The sequence below is a fragment of the Palaemon carinicauda genome, chromosome 17, assembly GCF_036898095.1.
Source record: "Palaemon carinicauda isolate YSFRI2023 chromosome 17, ASM3689809v2, whole genome shotgun sequence".
NCBI lineage: Eukaryota > Metazoa > Arthropoda > Malacostraca > Decapoda > Palaemonidae > Palaemon > Palaemon carinicauda.
This window is the reverse complement of record NC_090741.1, coordinates 124704822-124725960: the sequence shown is the minus strand read 5'-3', so window position 1 is coordinate 124725960 and position 21139 is coordinate 124704822. Positions and strand designations below refer to the sequence as shown.

Below are 21139 nucleotides of genomic sequence, written 5' to 3'. Positions count from 1 at the left end.
TTTCTTGAGTATTTTCTTTCTTTCTGGGAATTTCTTCTTTCTGGCACTCAATCTTCTTCTTTCTCTATCTTGATGTTCTAGGCTTTGTTGAAGAGCAGAAGATATGCCAAATTCTTGGAAGAGTGTTGCCTTTCTGTATCCAAAATTATGGTCAAGCACAGTTGTTTGTGCTACAAACTTTACTCTATTTGCTCCAGCAAACTTAGTCTTGTGTGCTCTGTTCCAAATTTTGGAATGAAAACTTTCATTCGCGTTTTGTGTAAGACCGCGAACACAGCGTTCAAGCAATTCTTTCGTAGACAGTGCTTCATACACAGCCTTTATTTTCCTTACACTCTCAGCATCTAAATTGATAACTGTAGAAGATCTCTTGAACTCTATTTTCTCTCTTTCTATACCCATTGCTATGCTGCGCTGAAAATAGCACCAAGAATCTTCCCCTTTTGGACAAAGTCCATGTCGTTGATCTGCTTTGGAACTGAATATATGGTTGAATGTTGCCATTATATCCTTCTTCATATCAATCCATGATTTACCAATATTACGGTGGATTGCCCTGCCGTAATAACTAGTCATTAGGCTAATGTTTTTATCAGACAATCTATTCTTTCCACTTAGAGCACTAAATTTTCTTCTTTTTCCAGTTCTTGTTACTCTTTCTTCTTTTTCATCTTCTCTTAGTCTCTTCATTCTGTTAGTCATTCTTTTCTTTACATGGTTGATGCATTCTACTTTCGTCACTTTTAAATTTTCATACGGTCCATTTCCACCGTTCATTGCACAAACACTATTATAAGCGCTGGAATCTCCGTCTCCAATAAAGGTGGCGTAGCGGAATCCCAAATCTTGCGACCTTGAAAACTTCCTTATGGCGCCTTCTGTTTCCATCCCTCCTGATGTACCTTCATAGTTTATATTACAATCTTCATCATGAAGGGTTCTCCACACGTTGAAATCTTCTTCTGTTATTTTCTTTTCTTTTAGTTCAGTTGTTTTAGCGGCACATGCTTTGCAAACTTTGTTCATCACTTCAAAGTCTATCACATATCCTGTGCACACTTCTATTATGACTCCCATACCTACATTAGAAACATGGCCTCTTTTCATCCATGTCCCATCGTAGGATACGTCAATATTGAGTATTCCATTTTCATCAGGCACAACTCCCATATATTTCTTGTAGTATGTTCTTATATTTTCAAATATTTTCTCTTGTTTCATCTGAAAATATGTATCCATTTTATCATAAAGATATCTAAGATGGCGTGAATACTTGTTATTTCCCATTGGTTTTATACCAAGCGTTCCTTGTAATCTCTTCAGTCCCGCGAATCCATAATCTTCCAACAAAGAATGATAGATTACTGACAAATTGGTTTTGTAAATTGGAGCCTTCCTTCCTTTTGTAGAAATCGGTGGGCATTTTGCAGGTTCTGAAATAATTTTCCTTCTGCATTTAGGACATATCTTTTTTACTTGTGTCTCAAATCCATCCCTTGCCAAATGGATCCTCGGAATTACTTTGCATCTACAATTCGTTATTTGTGATTCAAGTAATTTTTCAAGTCTTGCTTCACTTATTATTATCATTTTATTTTCACTATCGTTGATAATATCAGCCTCCGATCCACTGCATTCTTCTTCTAAAATATCTTTGCCCTTTAGCAGTGATGAACGAATAGAGAGACGATTAGGGGTGGATGTGGTTGGTCTCTGGCCAGCAGTGATGTTAGCGTGCGCCATTTGCTGCGCGGCCCCTCTCTCTCTCGTTGTCGCTTCATTCCCCTCTATGGCATTAGTTTCTTGAATTCTCTGTTCTACTTCTTCGATGGATAAATCAAATTGGCGTTTCCGCATTCTAGAAGCATGAAGTGAACTCTTGCGCCTTTTAGGCATGGTGAAAAACAAAAAACACCGCAGAAAAAAACAGCGCTCAGTCAAGGCTAGCGAGCCTGAAAAAATGCGACCTTATTACGTGAAGATTTATAGGCAACTGAGCTTCATGACTCATGATGGGTGTTTTGTCTTGTCTAGGTATAACCAGAAAGGTGCCAATTAGGATATTATTGACATTATATATTTCATTTCAAAGGAAGTTTTTGTAATATATATCACAAAAACTATACCAGACTAAATAATTTGCGCTACTGGTGTTTTCTGTGTATAAAGTTATTGTTACATTTCAGGCCATAACTAGAAAAGTAAGGCGAATTTTAGCATAATACTTCGTGCACATATTCTTGAATGCTCTACGAAGCCATAGAATTTTTTTCAGCAAATCGAATATTTTTCATATTTTTTCGGTTTTTTAGGCGGCCGATCCCCTTAAAGATATACCAAACATAAGGAAAAAGAAAATTTGCTATAATAAGAGTTCAGAAGTGGGTAATATCGGCAATATTAGCGGAGTTAGTGAAGAAGAGAGATGATGGAGCGACTGTCTCGCCTAAAGAAGCAAGATATTGAGCAAAGGGATCTTCATTTATTATTAAATTATGATAGATAACATTATTTTGGTTTAATAATATGAAAAAAAGCAACATGAAGTTCATAGTAATCTTGATTTATTAATATTGTCATTGTAAAAATACAAAGAAAAACTTTGAATGCCGTACCTTAAAAGTACGTATAGTTATTGACCTTTAAATTCTATCTTCTCCTTTAGTTGCAAAAATATAGCATTGAAATTTGGTATATAATTTATAAAGATATTTAAAAACAATCAAATAGAACCCTTTTGTCCAATTTCTATTTCAATTTTTTCCCCTGATTTATGTGATTTATAGTTTTACCATAATGAAAAAACTCATATCTAGCAAAAAAAGGACTTTTGAAAAAAGAACTATTTAATTGGAGGTCTACATCAGGTGTATAAAGGGTAGTAACCCCAAGTCTTGATATCAAGTATCAAGGGAGGAGATAGAATTTGAAAAACCCTCATTTTGAAGATAAATTGCCCTGGCGTTGCAAAACTGAAGGTCAAAGATAAAAATCTTATGCAGTTTGGAGATGTCTTAAGTCACCTTATTAGTGGCATGAATGTTAAAGTCCTGTCATTCACTTAGTTGTAAAACCACACCCTCTATTGCTCTTCCCCTTTTAATCCCAAGCCTTTTTCCCCGTCACTTCACCATATATCCCTTTACTCTTCCCTTTTATCTTTGTCTCATACAAGGCCAATACATCCATCCTTTTATTCCAAAGCATACTTCCAATCTCGCATCTTTTGCTCTCTATCGTACTACATCCACAAACATTCTGACACCACAAAACTAGCATGCGGTGAGCAGTCACCCCCCTGCAATTCCTCCACTTTGATATCTCAGAGGAAGCAACTTTACAGGCCAAGGGATTTCCAGTCCCCTCCCATCCGTTTTAGTAGCCTCTTACGATAATGATAAGGATAATAATGTGGTATAGTAATATTATAAACCTTTGCTTTCTCTGTTTGATTTCATTTCCCTGAAAAACTAATTATCTTTTTTTGTGATGATAGCAGGTGGAACTAAATGATGTTATGTTTCAAAAGTGAAATTAGTCTATCCAAAAGCCTGATAGAAAATCTCATGCAATTATTTTATTTCATTTGATTTATCTTACGTTTTCCTTTGGTATTTCTCTTCTATAATTAATTTTGTATTTTTAATCTATTTTTCATTGTGGACTGGTTTACCTATTGGGTTGTTGGACTTGCAGCATTCTGATTTTCAAATTGGTTGCTTTAATAACAATGTTTATAATAGTGATACAATAGTAGGAATAATGGTAACAATAATACATAAATTTGTTTGCCCATAGTACTGTTTTATATTGTATACATTACTGTGCTATAAATTTTTTTTAAGTACAGATTATATCAAGTGATTTCATATGATTTAATGAATTAAACAAGTTATATATTAAAATGTGAAGGATTTTTTAAACAGAAAAAGACTGACAGTTGATGAATCTCTTACACACCCATGGATAGTCCCTCAATCGCTAGAGCAGGAAGAAAAGCGTAGAGATGCTCAAACCAATATGGATAATTTTAAGTCTTACCAGGCTAGACGTAGATGGAAGGTATGTGAATTGTATATGTCTTTGTAATTTGTTTTTAATCATGTTTATTGAAACTTGATATCTTGTAGAAGACTTCACACCTTGTGTGGGTGGGTGTTTTATTTTGTTTCTGTCACAGAGAAAGTTTTCTAATTATTTCTTTAGTGGTTGTTATTAAGACAGGAGTACTATGATCATTTACAGTATGTACCCAGTTTTCTAGTATTTCATCAATAAATTGAATAAAGTTTTCAGTAATAATAAAAAGTAAGTTTTTGTGAATACATTTTTCAATAAGGAAAGGCAAGTGTTTGCTGAAACATGCAACCAAATTTTGAAATATTTTTAAAAATTTCTTTGTTTGTTGCAGCATTCATTGAAAGTTGTTACACTCTGCAATCGTCTCTCCAGAAGTGCCAAATTAAGAAGTCAGAGTGCAGAACTTCTCGATGCCAAATCAAGTGCCATTACTTTACAAGAGGATAAGGTAAGTTGAGTATGCGGTGTTGGTAGTCTAGTTTTGAAAGCCTGTAGTTAGTAGAAAGAAAAAATACTTATTGGAAGGAAGCAAAGTTAATTCATATTAACGTTTTGGTGTCTATTACATGGTTATTAGAATGGGGACCAGATTACAACATTATATCTACCATTGTGCTATAGCCTTTACAGTGTGGTGTATCTAATGGCGAAGGTGAAGAAATTTATTTTTTCCATGGTTATCTTCATTTTGTCTTTACTAAACTTCACTATTATCACTACCCTAAGAAAACCCAACATATTTCTGTACTGAATATCATTATCATCATTATTTAAAGCAATAGCTAAAACCAGAATTACAGGTGAAATACTAGCTGAAAAGATCCTTCCCTAGATTGAATAGCCTTACTTGTTCCAAGCCCTACAAAAACACCACCTTAGATTTTAATAATAATGCTAAACTGTACTAAACACAATGAAATACAACCATTTGGATCTTAATAATTACCTAACCATTAATAACCTGTAAATGAAATGTATAATTAGAACAGATACTACAGTAATGCAATAATGAATGGAAAATACAGTAACAAAGATGTGGAACCTTAACTTTGGAGTGAGGCCATGTCCAAAAGTGAAGTGGCAGTGTGGCAGAGTAGGATGGCAAACGGCAGAAAACATTGAGCAGATAACATGAACACTTAACTTTACAAAACACATTAGTAAATGGTAGAAAACATTAACACTTATCTTTGCAAAGCACATTAACAAATGGCAGAAAATATTGACACAGCTTTACGATAAACTTAAAATTGAATTTAGTTCTTTTTTGCCTTTTTCTACTTTTGTAATTGTTCCAGCGCCAATTCAAACCCTTTGCTATTTATAGGGGAATTACTTTCGGCTAAGCTGAAAGACTAGCCAAAACAATTCAAGTGGGGGATAACTACCCCCATCTGCTAGTTAACAGGTGAGGGGTGGGGTAGTCTGGCTTCCCCTCTCACTCACACCCATCGGCTGAGTAACCACTTTTGCTTTTGGCTCGGTAGAGTGCAGACGTATCGTCGCTCTCTCCTATATTTTTGGGCTTGCCTTGACTAATCGTTTTTCTTTTTCTTGTTGTACCTTCATCCCCCACCTCCTGTGCCGGCTTGCCAGAGCCATAGGAATTCGAGGGATGGCACATGTTATCTGTGTCGGGAGTGGCCTTTCTCCCAGTGGGAGACGTTCGGGAGTAGGAAGAAGAAGAGGTGTAAGCGCATTTGTTTGCCTTAGTAGTCTTCCTAAAAATCAATTTTTCTACCCCCAATCTCTTTCCAAAGCAGCTCCTCTGCTGGGGTACGGTCGAGTAGCAGCGCAGGGCTTGTGACTCCAGGTCATCCCTATGGGTTAGGTGATGGCGGTGACTCCCCCAGCGAGTCAGTTCCTTCCCTTCCCCAGGGAGCAGCGCCTGCTCTTTCTTAGATATTGCTTCCTTTTGGCCCTCGCTGGGCATCGATGGTCCCCTCTCGAAGGAAGGTCTCTTCGAACTCCTTCAGTTGGGAGCAAAGAGAAGGCGGTCATCTCCTTCCTCCGCGGAGGTTGAGCCTCCTTTTGTGGGCGCAGGCGGTGCAGCCCATCGGTCAGGCCTTAAGTCTGCTTCCGATGACGAGGATTTTGCTGACCCACCAGGGGCGGTGGCAGAGCATTCTCCTAGGCAGGTTTCCCTTTCGGGGAACGAGTCTCTCGTTCGCGAGAGAAGACTGCCACTGGGCATTGGCGGTCCCAATTCGCTTATGGTTCTCCTCCAGGGGTGGAGGTAGAACCTTACCGTAAGCGTTTGGAGGTAGAACCTTACCTTAAGCGATGTTCTCCTTCGGGAGAACAAGCCTCCCCTTTGGGGGAGGTAGCTCTTGAGCTGGAGTAGTCTCCTCTTTGGGCGGAGTCAGCTTTATGTTCCTCTCCGGAGGTTCATAAGGTGGAAGGGTTTGTGACCCCTTTTCATTCCGGACGTTGTCCTCCCTGGGCTGTGAGAAGAGGTCTCTTGGAACCTGCTGCTTCTCGTCACGTTGACCCTTCTGGGTCTCGGGACGATCATCCTTTGGGCTGGCGTGATCATGATCCTTCGGGGTCTCATCATGTTGATCCTGTTGGTTCTCATGCCCGTAGGAGTCCTTCAGGCCTCTGTCGTGCTGAACCTTCGGGTTCTTGTGACTTGGAACTTTCGAGTTCCAGTTACATTGAGCCCTTGGGCTCTAGTAATGATGGTTACGTTGAGCCTTCTTCAGGCTCTCGTGCCATCAGTCACGCTGAAGCTTCAGTTTCCCGTTATGTTGACCCTTCGGGGTCTCATAACACTGGTTACGTTGAGCCCCCGGGCTCTCGTGCCTCTCGTCACGTTGATCCTTTGGGTTTTCCAGTGCGCTGACCCTTTAGGGTCTCGCAACCCTGTCTACACTGAGCCTTCGGACTTTCATGCCTCTTGTCACGAAGCTTCGGGTTCTCTTGACAGGGAAACATCAGTTTCCTGTTGTGTTGTCCCTTCGGGTTCTCGCAACCCTGGTTACACTGAGCCTTCGGGCTCTCGTGTCTTTTGTCACGCTGATCCTTTGGATTCTCGTTGCAGGGAAACCTCGGTTTCCCATTGCGCTGATCCTTCTGGGTCTCGCAACATGGTTATGTTGAGCCCTCCGGCTCTTGAGCCTCTTGTCATGTTGAGTGCTTAGAGACTTGTAACAGAGAAACCTCAGTTTCCTGTTGTGCTAACCCTTCAGGGTCTTGCAACACCGGTAACACTGAGTCTGTTGGCTCTCGTGCCGGACACTCGTTGAACCTTCGGGTTCTCGTAGCTGGGATTCCTTCCCTCATTGCACGAATTCTTTAGGTTCGCGCGGTCGCGCTGATCCTGTCGGCTCTTGTTACCATTGTCATGTGGAGTTCTACTCTCATGATAGAGAGTGTTTGGCCTCTCATCGCAAGGAGCCTTTGGGCTGCTCATGCGACTGGTGCTATGCTGAACCTTCCGGTTCTTGCAGCCCTTGCACTGTAGGCTATCATCCTCCTACAGGATTTGGTGATGCGGTACCTCAGGGTTCTCATCATTTGGATTCCCATGGGTCGTGCGACCTGGAGTTACGCTCCACGGTAGTTCCTCCCGCTGGGTTTCCTCCTCATGCTCCAGGTCAATCTCGCGCTGCGCCCAGGACAGGCTAGCATCGCTACACATTAGGAGCATTAGCACAAGCAATGTCAGCGTTTCGTGCAACAGAGGGCTCTCGCTATTTCCCTCCCTCGCGGAATCCGTCTCTCCTCTCCTTTGTGGTGACTTGTTGGACGAAATACCTTCACCGTTTCTGCCTGCAGAAGTTCTCCCATTTAAGTGTAATCCTTTTACTATGAGAGATGTCCACCAATTTCTCCGGTCTAATGGGCTTCCACTGCCCCAGAGACCTCAGTCGCCCATACGACAACGCCCAGACCCTCTCTTTGAGGGAAGGACTGTACCGATCTTACTTGAAGGTAAGCATCCTACAGGCAAGAGGGCTAAGAACCCCTTTAGGTTCCTAAGCGCAGGAATCCGTGCCATGCTAAGGACCTCCCTCCCAGCTCATCGGGAGCCTGCAACCCCTCATGGCTGGCAGCATTATTTGATGTAATGCGGCAAGCCGGGACGTGGGTCACTCCCTGTTCCCTGTCCGTAGGAGACACTCCTAGGATTCCTCTGTTGCCACTTCTCGTTCTCGGGGCTTTTCTTCCTTCTGATCCTAGGAGGAGTTCTGAGGATTCCACTCTGGCAGTTCCCCCTTGTAGGGAGAAACCCTTCTCCCCTCGCAAGAGACCTCGAGAAGAGAATGTGTCAAAACTACAAGGTAGTCCCTTGCAGTTCAAGGTCCTACAGGCCAAACCAAAGGAGATGATGAAGAGGATCCATCTTTCCTCCCCGGTCGAGATATTGCCTAATGAAGCACGCCCTTCGACCAGGTGTGACGTGTCCCCTCCTGCGGATTCCCATCTTTTCTGCAGACCAGCAGAGACTGCAAGGCCCTCGCTGATGGAGGAATTCCTGGCCCAGGGCAGGGATCCCAAGGATTTGTTTTAAGATTGCCAAATCTCGGCTAGGCTTCCCTTTTCTCTGCCCTATAGGCAGCTGGAAGCGAGCACATCTACAGCAGTCACCCTGTCTGTGGCTTATCCTGATGATGACTTGGACCCACTCCAGGCTTCTATGAGTGAGAGCTCAGAAGTGGAAGGGCAAAGCTATCTCGAGGAAACCATTTTGCTAGCTGCTGCTAGCCATAAGCTAATGGAGGATGAGAGGAAGGAGTCAGAACATGCCTTCTGGCAGATCCTATCCTGCATTTGTTCCCTCATAGGGCTACCAGATCCATCGGTAGCCCTTCTTGATGGAAAGGTAACAGTCTTGGACCAGTTTTACAGTTCTCGTAAACCCCCGATGGCCAGTTCAGCTCTGCCCTGGTCAAAGGGGTGAAGTGTCAAACAGAAGGCAATGTCCCCAGCAACTGGTTCATCCTCCTCTCTGCATTCCAGCTCATCCTTCAAGCTCCTCCCTCCTTCTTATGTTTTTTTTTGAGGAGGTATTATGAAATCCTCGCAGAGACTTTGTCAACTTTGCCTCTCGACCATTCCATAGAGTCACTATCGAGGGCCACACCCTTCGAGAAGCTCACGGGACTTCCGGTCTTGTTCTCGGCCTCTGAGATTCTCAACCAGGAGAAGGTCGTTAAATAGGCTATGCAGGTGACTTCGTGTCTTGACTTCTGGTTGGGATCTTTGGGACAACTGATTCGATCTAAGGAAGGTTCCTTAGACAGCTCCCCATGGCCGAGGTGGCAAGACTCAGGAACGCACCTTTTTATGAATAGAATTACCTGGCAGTTATATACTGTATATATAGCTATAGTCTCTGACTTTCGGCAGAATTTTTCAAAAATCGCGGCAACCGCCTTGTGTTGGTTGTGCGGTTAGGTGGTTAACAACCCTTACAGGGTGGTACTTGGAATCATTCCCATTTTCTGTTCTTCAGATCATCTCTGCCGGCCGGATCAACAACACGTTGGTCCGTCATTAGAGTTTTTTCATTCACTTTCCCTGTGTCGCTGTACCAGTCTGCTATTTGGTGAAGTACATTGATGCACAATTTTGTACTGTATCTGTTTTTGTTTTTTTACTGTATTTTATATGCTATATTTTATGTCCTTTTTATATTACCTAGAAACTCGTTTTAAGTGATCTTTTCATTAGTATATTCCAGTGTAATTCTATATTGTATTTTAAGTTTAATGTAAATCTAGTCACTTTGTTGTATAAGCACAAGATGTACAATTTTCTTGATAACAAACCATTATTCATCAACATCAATCATTATCATCATCATTTCCTTCAGAGTCAAATTGATTTTAAGGCTCAAGAGTTTGCCTCTAATTTTTTTTTACATCCTTTCATTAAAACTGGATGAAGGCATTTCAGCACAGAAAGTTTTCTTGTTCAGTAAGAGCTATACAGTTGTATTTGCACCAAACAAAAGGTAGTATAGATAGTGTCCTAATTCATTATTTGGGATTATGGTACCTAATTATCTGTTGACTAAAAAGACTCATTCCTAGTTAAAGATTTGGTCACAAAAGTTCACAAGGAATTATATCCAAATGTATTCAACGACTTGAAAGTGAAGGTACATGATATTAAGAGTGGAGCCACTTCTTATAACTTTTGTAGACATCTCTCCTTGGAAAGAGTTTAAGCAGCTCCTCAATGGTGTACCAAGTTAGTTTTTGTAATGCATTATTGCAATTACTCTCTTATCTGTAAATATGGAGTTATACTTAATATTCAATATAGAATCAATCAGAAATATCAGCTAAATGAAAAGTAAAATTCAGAGAAAATCTACCGTCTGGTATTTTAAATTTCTGTAGTACACACTCTGGAGAAGTGTATTTCAAACCATATTTTTTGGGCTCAAGCCATGTCGTCCTGATGGAAGTTCCTATAAGTAGCTTCCTAAGGGATGTATGTACTACAGTGATATTCCCAGAGAATTTTACCTTTAGGTCTCCAGAATTCTAACTCCTGGCGCGAATATCCTTAAATCTCCTCTCAAGGATATCGCATAATATCAGGGGACGTATTCTTGACACGCCACATAGCAATCTGCGCCCCAAATAGCGTTTACACTTCGAGGGGGAAAGTGGCAGAATTTGGAAGGGGAGCCGTATCAAGGTTACCCTAGTTCCTATACTACTATTGATTATCACAACAGCACCATATCCAAGATGGCGGACATTCCTAATTCTGTAGCGATTTCGCATGGGGGTGTTCCCTGTTGATCTGACCTTTTTGATCAATTTTCAAGGATTATTATGCAATCTCCAGCTGCTTTTGCCTCTGGAAAGTTGAGTATTGATTCTTTACAATGTGTGTAATTTAGCTCCTGTCTCACAGTGAAATTAGAGTAATTTATTGTGATTAGGAGCTAGGCCTGTTACCGGAGGCGCCATGGGCGCTGTCGTTCGTTAGGCATGTGTTGCAGTCTTCTGCAATATCAAGAGTAAGTACTTTTATGGTCATAATACATGCAGGTTCCATGCCCCCTGCAATATTATTTCCGAGTCCCTGTATTATTGGAACCCTCAAGTTTGCAATATATGTCAGACCTTAATGTCCAAAGGTTTCAAGAATCCCAAGTCGATGGAGTCTAGGGATGCAGCTCATAACAAGCTACGCAACTGGGTGAGAGGTTTCCAGAAAATCTCTCCGGGACCATACCTACCTAATGATAGGATGCGTAACATACTATTCACGAAAGCAAGTAAGGAAATAGTGGTGCCTGAGGCACGATTCACACCTCCCTGAGGCCAGGTAGCCCTTGGGACGGAGGGCAGGAAGCCCCCACGGGAAGAGGTGGATATTGTCGTGTCAGAATTGCTTCCGTCCGTGCCGGCTTTAGAGCTATTAACATCGACATCTTCACCCTCTACCCCTCTATTAGATGAAATGGACCAATTGTGGGCCCATATGAAAGGTCTAATAGAAAATTTTGCAAACAAGGCGAAAAGGAGGAAGCGAAATGCAAGATAGAGCTTCGTGAAGCTCCACTTGTCACTCCCCAAGGGTCATACAAACGACCCAGAGACCAAGACCTTCCGACATGCTCCAAAACCAATCCCTGGAGGTTTGCAGAGCTTATGCCGATTTCAAACGGCAAACTCTACATCTCAAGAGAAGATGGGTGCTCTTCCTTTGGACAAAATCCAGTTTTAGCCAAGCTTTGACGCTTTCTCTAATTGCTTCATTCGACTGAGACATGAACCAACGTGAAGAAAAGAAACGGAACTGAAGGAGGTCATGATTCTCGACCATGATAAGGCACAGGTTATCTTGGCAAGTAGCTTGAGAAAGGCGGGTTACTCGGCGTCGAAAGTATTCACACTAAGTAACAGACACCCTTCCTTTCTTGCTCCCTCTTAATGAGAGAATGCCTTGATGAAGTCATTGAGCTTCAGCACGGCATTCTATTCCCGTGCTGAAACTTGGTGACGGGCAAGAGGGCTCTCGAACTTGGGAAAATTGCTCCCCCAGTTCGAATCTAAATTTCTCTCTTTCTTATCTTTTTCTTCCTCTTTATATTGCTTCAACCTTCTCCTAATATAATAAACTTTCCTTCATGTTGCTGTCCCAACCCTATGAGTAAAATTTCCCATATGTATATGTGTATATATTTACATATATATGTATGTTAATTATTATTATTATTTTTTTCTCTCTTTATGGCATGGATGTTTCTACATATGTTATTGCCACTTGGGCGGATGTTTCTACATCCGGTATTGCTGCCTGCTTTGATGAATGGGAAAGGTGTCACGGTTGGGAGGTGTTTGTGCTCAAAGCTACATGTGAGAGTATTGGATGATCTTAGCCATCCCGAAGATGGTTTGGACCTTTTTGGCGGAACTATTCTCAAGTGTTGGGTCTTCGGAATCCAGGGGGATTCAATGCTTGGGGTAGGACTCTCGGCTTTTGGCCGGAAGCCCGTCATTACAGATGTGGGGAGGATGATTCCATAGTTTCTTGGTCTCAGTCCTAACAGGCGGGGTCAGCTTACACCTGTGCCTCTATATCTGTTTTGATGCTATCCTTCGGGTAGGGTATGGAGTGGACCATCTGGGAAGTATACTCTCACTGTGCCGGTAGTGGAGAGTTCAAATTTCCTTCCCAACAAGTGATGCCTTAATGTTCTCAAGCAGGTAAATCAAACTTTTCAAAATATCACTTCTCTTTTCTTTATTCTAATGGATTCTTGTGACGACCCCACCTCCCCTGGATATACTGACTCGTCTGCACTGTTGACGACCTCTGGCAATTCATTTAAAGAAAACTCCATTGACGACGTAGGAACTGAAAAGGACTATTCTTTAAACATTCGGAAAAAGGGTAATTTGGACAACACAGTAAAACTGAATGTCCTGCACGTTACCCAAATCCCATTAGAAACTAATTATGATGTGCTACATAAAATATTTGAGTGTTACGGATAAATAAAAGAAATTAGAATGAAACTTCAAGATGATAATTGTGAATCTTGGTTATCATTTAATTGTCATGAGGAGGCATTTAATGCAAGCCGTAACATTGTTGATATTAAAGTAGGTAATATGAGTGTTAAGGGTGCTCTGTGTGATCGGGCACCTAAAGATCTGGATGTGTACAGACCAGCAGACTGGGTTGATAAAGATATAGAGGTAGATATGCCATCCCAAAGAAAGCCAATACCACCATTGTGGCTTCTTGCTCAATCTATAGGAGGTACGGAAAATTATTTCAAGATCTGCAAATTTCTTCAGAGGAAGATAGGTACAATCACACCTGGAGATATATCTCGATTCGGGAAGAAAAGTTACTTGATAAAGGCCAAGTCATACACACAGTCTGTTATACTGTCCAATTTGAAGACAGTAAATGATGATATAAAATTGGACATCAAACCCCATCTAAACTTTAGCTATGGAAGGGGAGTGGTTTTCAATAGGGATCTACAGTATATGAATTTACCGAAGAGGAGATATTGGCTATGTGTCTACTATCAGTGTGGAAAGTACATAAAGTACCTGGAACATCAATGATTGTTCTTACTTTCCAGGATGCTGATGTACCTTTCCACATAGACATAGAAAATGAAAGGATTAAAGTTCAACCTTTTAAGCAGAAGCCACTGCAATGTTATGATTGCTTTAAATTTGGATATCCTTCCAAAGTTTGCAATAATGAAAAAATTTGTAATACTTGCTCCAATATTTACCTTGGGGAATGTACACGAGGCAAGGTGCTTAAACTGCAACTCTAATCATAAATCTAATGATAGGAGCTGCAAGTTTTATAAGTTAGAAGAGGCTACCCTCAATAAATCAATTATTGAACATGTAAGCGTGGGGCATACCAAGAGATTATTAAATAAATCTAATACTTATGCAAAGACATTAGAAACAGGAGAAAAAGTTCCTCGTTAATCATCTCACCCACCTACTACTGTAGGTAGTTCTCGAAAAAGGAATTCACCATCTATATATAAATTGCTGCATAAGACAAGAACATCTCCTCCTAAAGATTTATCATTGAGTATCAACAAAAAGACATTGCCCACCACTATCAAACCTTTGTCCCCCATTACAAAAGATAGTACTAACCTCTCCCAGGCCATATCCTTGCCTGATTAAATGGAGATTCCACCTGACACCAAGTTATAAGGTGTACCTGCAGTGGGGAAGGTACAAAAACCTGGTAACTCTCAACCTATTAATCGTAAAAGAGAGAGACCTCCATCTCTCTCACCCACTTCCATAAGAAATATTAGACTTATGACATCAAATAAATATGATGTTTTGTCTGTTGATGTTGGCGATCAACCAGAAGACAATTTAAATAAATCAGAAATTCAAGTTGAGGTCCACCATCCCCCTCAACAAATAGATCTAAAGGATACAAAGAAAAACACCAACGTAAAACCCGACATAACAAGACCATCTCTGAAGAAACATACAGGTAATAATGTTAGATTAAAAACTGCTAATGGGAAGACCTCATCCAAGATGTCTTCCAGAAATAATCCATAGTTTTCTCCTCAATTTTGCAATGGAACTGTCAGGGTTTAAGGGCGAAATTTGAAGAACTTAAGCTCCTAATTCATGAACATTCCCCCATAATTGTATGTCTTCAGGAAAGTATGCTTGATGCTAACACTCCTAGTCCTCGAGAGTATGTTAGCTATAGAACACCATATATTCATCAAGCAGGGAGCCATGGTGGAAGTCTCGTGTACGTTCATCGAGATGTTCCGCAAATACCTATGTCTATATGTACAACCCTGCAGGCAGTGGTTGTACAAATTGATATAGGAAGAAAATATACAATATGCTCTCTCTGCTTACCTCCAAATGATATTTTATATGATGATTTAGCAGAGGTCATTCAACAACTTCAACCATTTCTCTTACTGGGAGATATGAATGGTAGACATCCTTTATGGGGTGATATTTTGGCAAACACAAGGGGCAATATTATCTCATCAATTGTGGAGAATGAGGATGTGGGACTCCTTAATACAGGAGAGCCCACACACTTCCATGTTCAGACAGGTACCTTGTCATGCATTGACTTTTCAATTGCAAGCTCTATTTGCCTTCTTGATTTTGATTGGAGGACATTAGATGATTGGCATACTAGTGATCATGCACCAATCATTATAAACACCAACAAGGGTCCTCCTTTACAAAGATCGCCACAATGGAATCTTGACAAGGCAGACTGGGTTAAATTTTGTGAGCTAAGTGAAATCGAAGGGAGAGCAGAACAGTTTGAAAGTATTGATGATGCCATAGACCTACTGAATGGAACTCTCCATACAGCAGGAATCAATTCGATTCCCAAAACCACAGGACTATTTAAAAGACGACCAGTCCTGTGGTGGTCTTCAGAATTAACAGCCTTGCACAGAGCCACCAGAAAATCTCTGACTAGATTGCATAGATGCTGTACGGATGAAAATTTGATAACGTTCAAAAAGTGTAGAGCACAGTTCCGCCGTGCCATGAAAGAAGCTAGACGCCAATCTTGGGTGGCTTTTGTTCCTCCATTAATAGTAGAACACCACCATCTTCTGTATGGAGGAAAGTAAAAAAGATTGCAGGCAAATTCACTCCAAACCCACCACCAGTGTTGAAAGTGAATGGTCAGTATGTGACTGAAGGAATTGAAGTTAGCAATGCCCTGGCTGACCATTTTTCAAATGTATCGTGCAAGAGTGTAACAGCTCCTGGTCACCAGTACAGGAGCATTGAAAAAATAAGATTTTAAATTTTGCAACAAGAAGACAAGAGTCATATAATTCTCCTTTCACGGAAAGAGAATATGATTCAGCACTTTCCACTTGTAACAATACAGCCCCTGGTCCCGATGGAATTCCATACGCAGTGATTAAACATGTACATTTTAATACAAAGTTGTTTATTTTAAGCATTATTAATAGAATATGGCATGATCATAGTTATCCAAGTGTTTGGGAACTAGCCATTATTTTAGCCTTTTTAAAACCCGGTAAGGACAAGTTTTTAGCAGCAAACTACTGACCTATGGCATTGACATCTTGTTTATGTAAAATTATGGAGAAGATGGTCAATGCAAGACTGATGTGGTACATAGAAAAGAAGGGTTATTTTATCACCCATTCAATGTGGATTCAGAAAAATGCACTCAACGACTGATGTGCTGATATGACTTGAGTCCTCCATTTGTGAAGTGTTTGCTTCCAAACAGCACCATGTGACAGTCTTTTTTGATCTTGGAAAGGCATATGATACCACATGGAGATCGGTATACTTAAAAGAATCCATGAGTCAGGATTAAGAGGAGAGCTACCACTATTCATTCAGTCATTTCTTTCTCAGAGTTTTCCAAGTAAGAGTTGGGGAAGCTCTATCACAGAGTAAATGCAAGGAAGGAGGAGTTCCTCAGGGGAGTGTGCTGAGTGTAATCCTTTTTGCACTAGCAATTAATGGGATATCCTCAGTCGTCCCCCGGGATGTTCTCGCAACATTATTTGTGGATGATCTCTCCATATCATTTGCTGGGACTAGAATGGCAATGGTTGAGAGAAAAATACAACTCTCTATTGATAAAATTATCCATTGGGCCAATATGAATGGATTTAAGTTCTCGACAAGTAAAACTAAAATTGTCCATTTCTGTCGTATCCGGGGAGTACATCCAGACCTAGATATATACATCAAAGGTCAACGGATCCCACGTGCAAGTGAAGCTAAATTTTTAGGGTTGATATTTGATTTTAGGCTTACATGGGTTTCTCACTTAAAAGCATTAAAAGCTATATGTCTTAAGCTATGGATATTTTAAAAGTACAGTATTGTCCGATACATCATGGGGGGCAGACCTCAATACAATTTTAAAATTATACAAGGCTTTGATTTTTTCCAAAATTAGTTATGGATGCGAAATATACTCCTCAGCCACCCCAAGCCGGTTAAAAATATTAGATTCTATACATCATGCTAGTATAAGATTGTCCACAGGAGCCTTTAGAACCTCACATATCACAAGTCTCCTTGTTGATGCTGGGGAGTTGCCTCTAGACCTTTACCGAATGTCCTCTATTATTCGGTATTGGTATAGATTGCAAAGACACCCTAATTCTTCAGCGTTTCAGACTGCAAGCCTTGTAAGGCACTCAACCTACTTTGAGTTGCACCCAAAATCTCCTCAACCTTTTGGGTTTCGGGTGAAACAATTATTAAACAATCTGGATATAATTAGAATTAAGGTGCTTCTATTCATGGTATCATCAACGCCTCCATGGAAATTACCTGACATATCTTTTTGTAAATACTTTATTGGAGTTAAGAAGAATATGACTGACTTAGAATCCAGGTCTCTTTTTATGGAACATGTTAAAGAACTTAGGGGATCGACTTTTATGTATACTGATAGCTCCAAATCTGATGCTGGCGTTGGATTTGGAGTACATAGTAATGGTTTTAATTGTAGAGGTGCACTTCCTCTAACAGCTTCCATATTTACTGCCGAACTGTATGGCATACTAACCGCTATTGAGAAAATAGCGTTGGAGAAGGAGGGTAATTTTACAATTTTTAGTGATGCAAGGAGTGTCCTTCAAGCTTTAGAAGTTTTTAATTCTGGTAACCCTCTAGTTTTAAAGATATAACAGGTATAACAGTTCGATTTTGTTGGGTTCCAGCACATGTAGGTGTGTCTGGGAATGAGAAAGCAGATTTACTGGCGAAGAATGCAGCATCCGAGTTGCTACCAAGGAGGTATCCCATTCCCTGTAATGATTTCCTATCTTACATCAAGAAATTGTTTTGTAATAAATGGCAACAGCACTGGGATAGTCAAGATGGCAATTATATGAGGGAAGTAACAAATATCATATCACTTTGGAGGTATAACATGATACCCCGAAAATGGGAGACGACTCTTTGTCGTCTCCGTATTGGTCACACACTGTTGACGCACGAGTTTCTGCTGAAAAGCCAACACCAACCGTATTGTGATGACTGTTTAGTACCTTTAACAGTGAGGCATTTGTTGACCGAATGCCCTAATTTTACTAACTTGAGAAATAGATATGTTTGAGGCTCGAGGTGAGGATGGCAGGTTCATCCTTGCCAAGATTCTTGGACATGATGTGTCATACTATGCGAGCGGAAATTTTAGATTTATTTCAGAAGCAGGTCTTCTGAAAACTATTTAACTATTGTAATGACTTAACTTTTATGGTTTTAATTGAATTCTCTTTTATTTTTCATATATAATGAATGCTATCGGCGTCAATGACCTTAGATGTCAGGATGCCAGAAAACTTTCAATCAATCAATCAATCCTTTCTTGCTCCTGCTTCAATATCATTCCCATTTATGTGGAAGGAATTTAAATCTGTTGCCAAGGCAGTGGAGGCAGGTAGACCTTATCCTGCACTCGAGGAGTGCAAGCCTCTGTCACTAGCCTCTTCCATGCAGGAGAAGGAAGTCCACTTAACCTTTTCAGTAGGAAGACTAAACGCGCATGTCGCTAGACGACAGTTTAGCGAGAATCTCCCTAAACTATCCGAGTTTCTTTCGAGTAAGGAACAAGAAACAAAGGAGAGGCTTGCAGCCTCCCTATCCCTACAGAACTGCATAGAGTTGTGTTCAGCCCACCAAAGTACCCCAGACATGCTCATGGTCTTGGCCAAAATGCACATGGCCACTTTAGTAAAAGACCTTTATGCCTTTATGAAGGCTAGGAGAGCCTGTAGAGAGTTTGTGTTCGCTGCCGCAACAGTGAAACACGAAACCAGGAAGCTGATATCTTCCAATATCTGGGGTAGAGACCTCTTTCCAAACGAGGTAGTTAGAAAGGTGATTAAGAAGGCCACCACGGAGAACATAGGACTTCTCCAAAAGTGGGGCATCCTATCAAAGAGGAAGTCTTCCACGGTTGTGGGTCCCCAACCTAAAAGGAAGACGGAAAAATCTAGAAATATTCCTCGGGCTGTTCAACAACATCCCACAGTTGCAATGACCGCGGTGCCACAGGTAAGCGGTCGAATATGTAAACCCTCTGTTCAGGCGAAGCAAAGAGATGCTTCTGGTAGGAGGGAGGTTCCTTCAGGATCGCTGGACCTTCGATCCTTGGGTCCAAGGCCTAATCAAGATGGGACTAGGATAGGAAGTAGACATGCATCTCTCATCATTTCCTCAACTCTTCCTACACTCCAAAACCCTCCTGGAAGAGTATACCTTAGAGCTCTAGAGCATACAGGCAGTAAGGAAAGCATAGTCCATCGAATTCCAGGGAAGGCTGTTTGGTGTTCACGAGAACGACTCAAGAAAACTCTCGGAGTCATTCTGGACTTTTCACCACTCAAGTTCAAATAAAACAGCAAGTTCAGAATGTAAATTCTTCTGAACATATGGACCCTGTTTCAAAAAAGGGGTGTTCGCTGTCTTGTCAGACCTGAAAGATGTCTATTGGCAACTTCCAGTCAGTCACCCCCTCCCCTCCTACCTAGGATTCAAGTTACAGAGGATAACGTATGTCCTAGGAAAGATACTTGTCGCACTAAACACAGTCCTAAGTATCTTCACGGGATTGGCAGACACAGTCACGCAAAAATCAAGGCTAGAAATGGTTCAGGCAACAATGTACCTGGACTTAAGGCTGGGGTGGGCAGCACCCAAAGTGGCTGGTCAATGAGCATCCAAGGAAGTGATCCGGTTCCTGGAACATCGGGGATGCAAGGTAAGCTTTAAGAAGTCTCGATTCTCTCCAGCTCAAAGGCTTCAAGGTTAAAAAACCATTGAAACATGTGATCACATCAACTCTCCTTTCCCTTGGGGAGGTAAAAGGAGATCGCAGGGTCAGTCAAGAGACTATGGTAATCAGTCAGGATTCCAAGACGCTAACAGTGAGGAGTTTTTAACTCTCCAGTTCGCAATAGTTACAGACCCAGTGCTAAGAGCACAGCTGAAAGATGCGTTAAGAGTCTGGAGAAGATACGCATCAAACGCTCGAAGAGATAAAAAATGACCGATATCGGTCTTTCCTTGATCGCTTCCCAACCAATGGTCAAAGGCCAAAAGCCCATTGTGGACCGTGCCCTTGAACTACCTCGACTATCGAAGATCATCTGCATGGATGCCTAGTCGGAAGAATGGGGTGTTCACTCCCATCAGAGGAAAGTCCAAGGGGCTCAGTCATTTCTACCCAAGGCCATGGTAGTCCTGTTGAGGTTGGGGAAACACACACTACGCAGATCAGACCTCCTCAGATTGATCTGGGACATCGAAGCGATAATGAGACGTCAGAACCGACAAGACTAGAGAGCATCTCATACAGTCTCGGTGACATTAACCATCTCTTACCTAAAGGGATGCCACCTATCAGCAGTTCATGTACAATCGATCCGCGATGTGACAGCGGATGCTCTACTCGGGCTCAAGCCGATAGAGTTAGAATGGTCCACAGACGCAGACCTATTCTCTCCCAGATGGGAACAAGTCCCCGAGCTGCAGATCAACCTCTTCGTCACGAGCGTCATAAAAAAACTACCTCGATATGTAGCCCCATACGAGGATCCTCTAGTGGAGATAACAGGCATCATGTCTCTAGTATAGAAGGGATGGACTCAGGAATTCCTGTTCATCCCATCCAATTTCCTGCTGAAGGTCCTCAACATGCTGAGATCCTTCCAGGGAGGAGTGGCTCTGTTGGCTCCCAAGTAGCCCAAGAGCAATCTGTTCCCTTTAGTGAAGGAACTGAAGCTGAGGCTGGCCCTAGTCCTGAACCCACGACTATCTCAGAAGGTTCAGAAGTTAATTGCCTTCGATTTATCACAGAGAGCTCAAACCCTTCATTTCATGATTTTCTTGCCCTAGCGGTTAGGAAAAGATTTGGGATCTCAGAAGGCAATATAGAATTCTTAGAAGAATACAAGTCTAAGTCAACTAGAAGACAATATGAGTCATCTTGGAAAAAGTGGGTTGCTTTTGTTAAAGCAAAAGGACCGAAAGAAATTTCAATGAACTTCTGTCTGTCCTTCTTTGTCCACCTTCAA

The 21139-nt window shown here is 41.4% G+C and overlaps 1 protein-coding gene across 1 annotated transcript in view; it reads left to right on the top strand.

Annotated features, from left to right (window-relative positions):
* Nucleotides 1-4537, top strand: part of LOC137656167 (death-associated protein kinase 2-like) — a 294844-nt gene extending 290307 nt beyond the window's left edge. Inside the window, exons 7-8 of the mRNA XM_068390342.1 lie at nt 3927-4062; nt 4412-4537. Coding sequence (XP_068246443.1) covers nt 3927-4062; nt 4412-4537 — 262 coding nt within the window. The remainder of the gene's footprint in view (nt 1-3926; nt 4063-4411) is intronic.
* The last annotated feature ends 16602 nt before the right edge of the window (nt 4538-21139 follow it).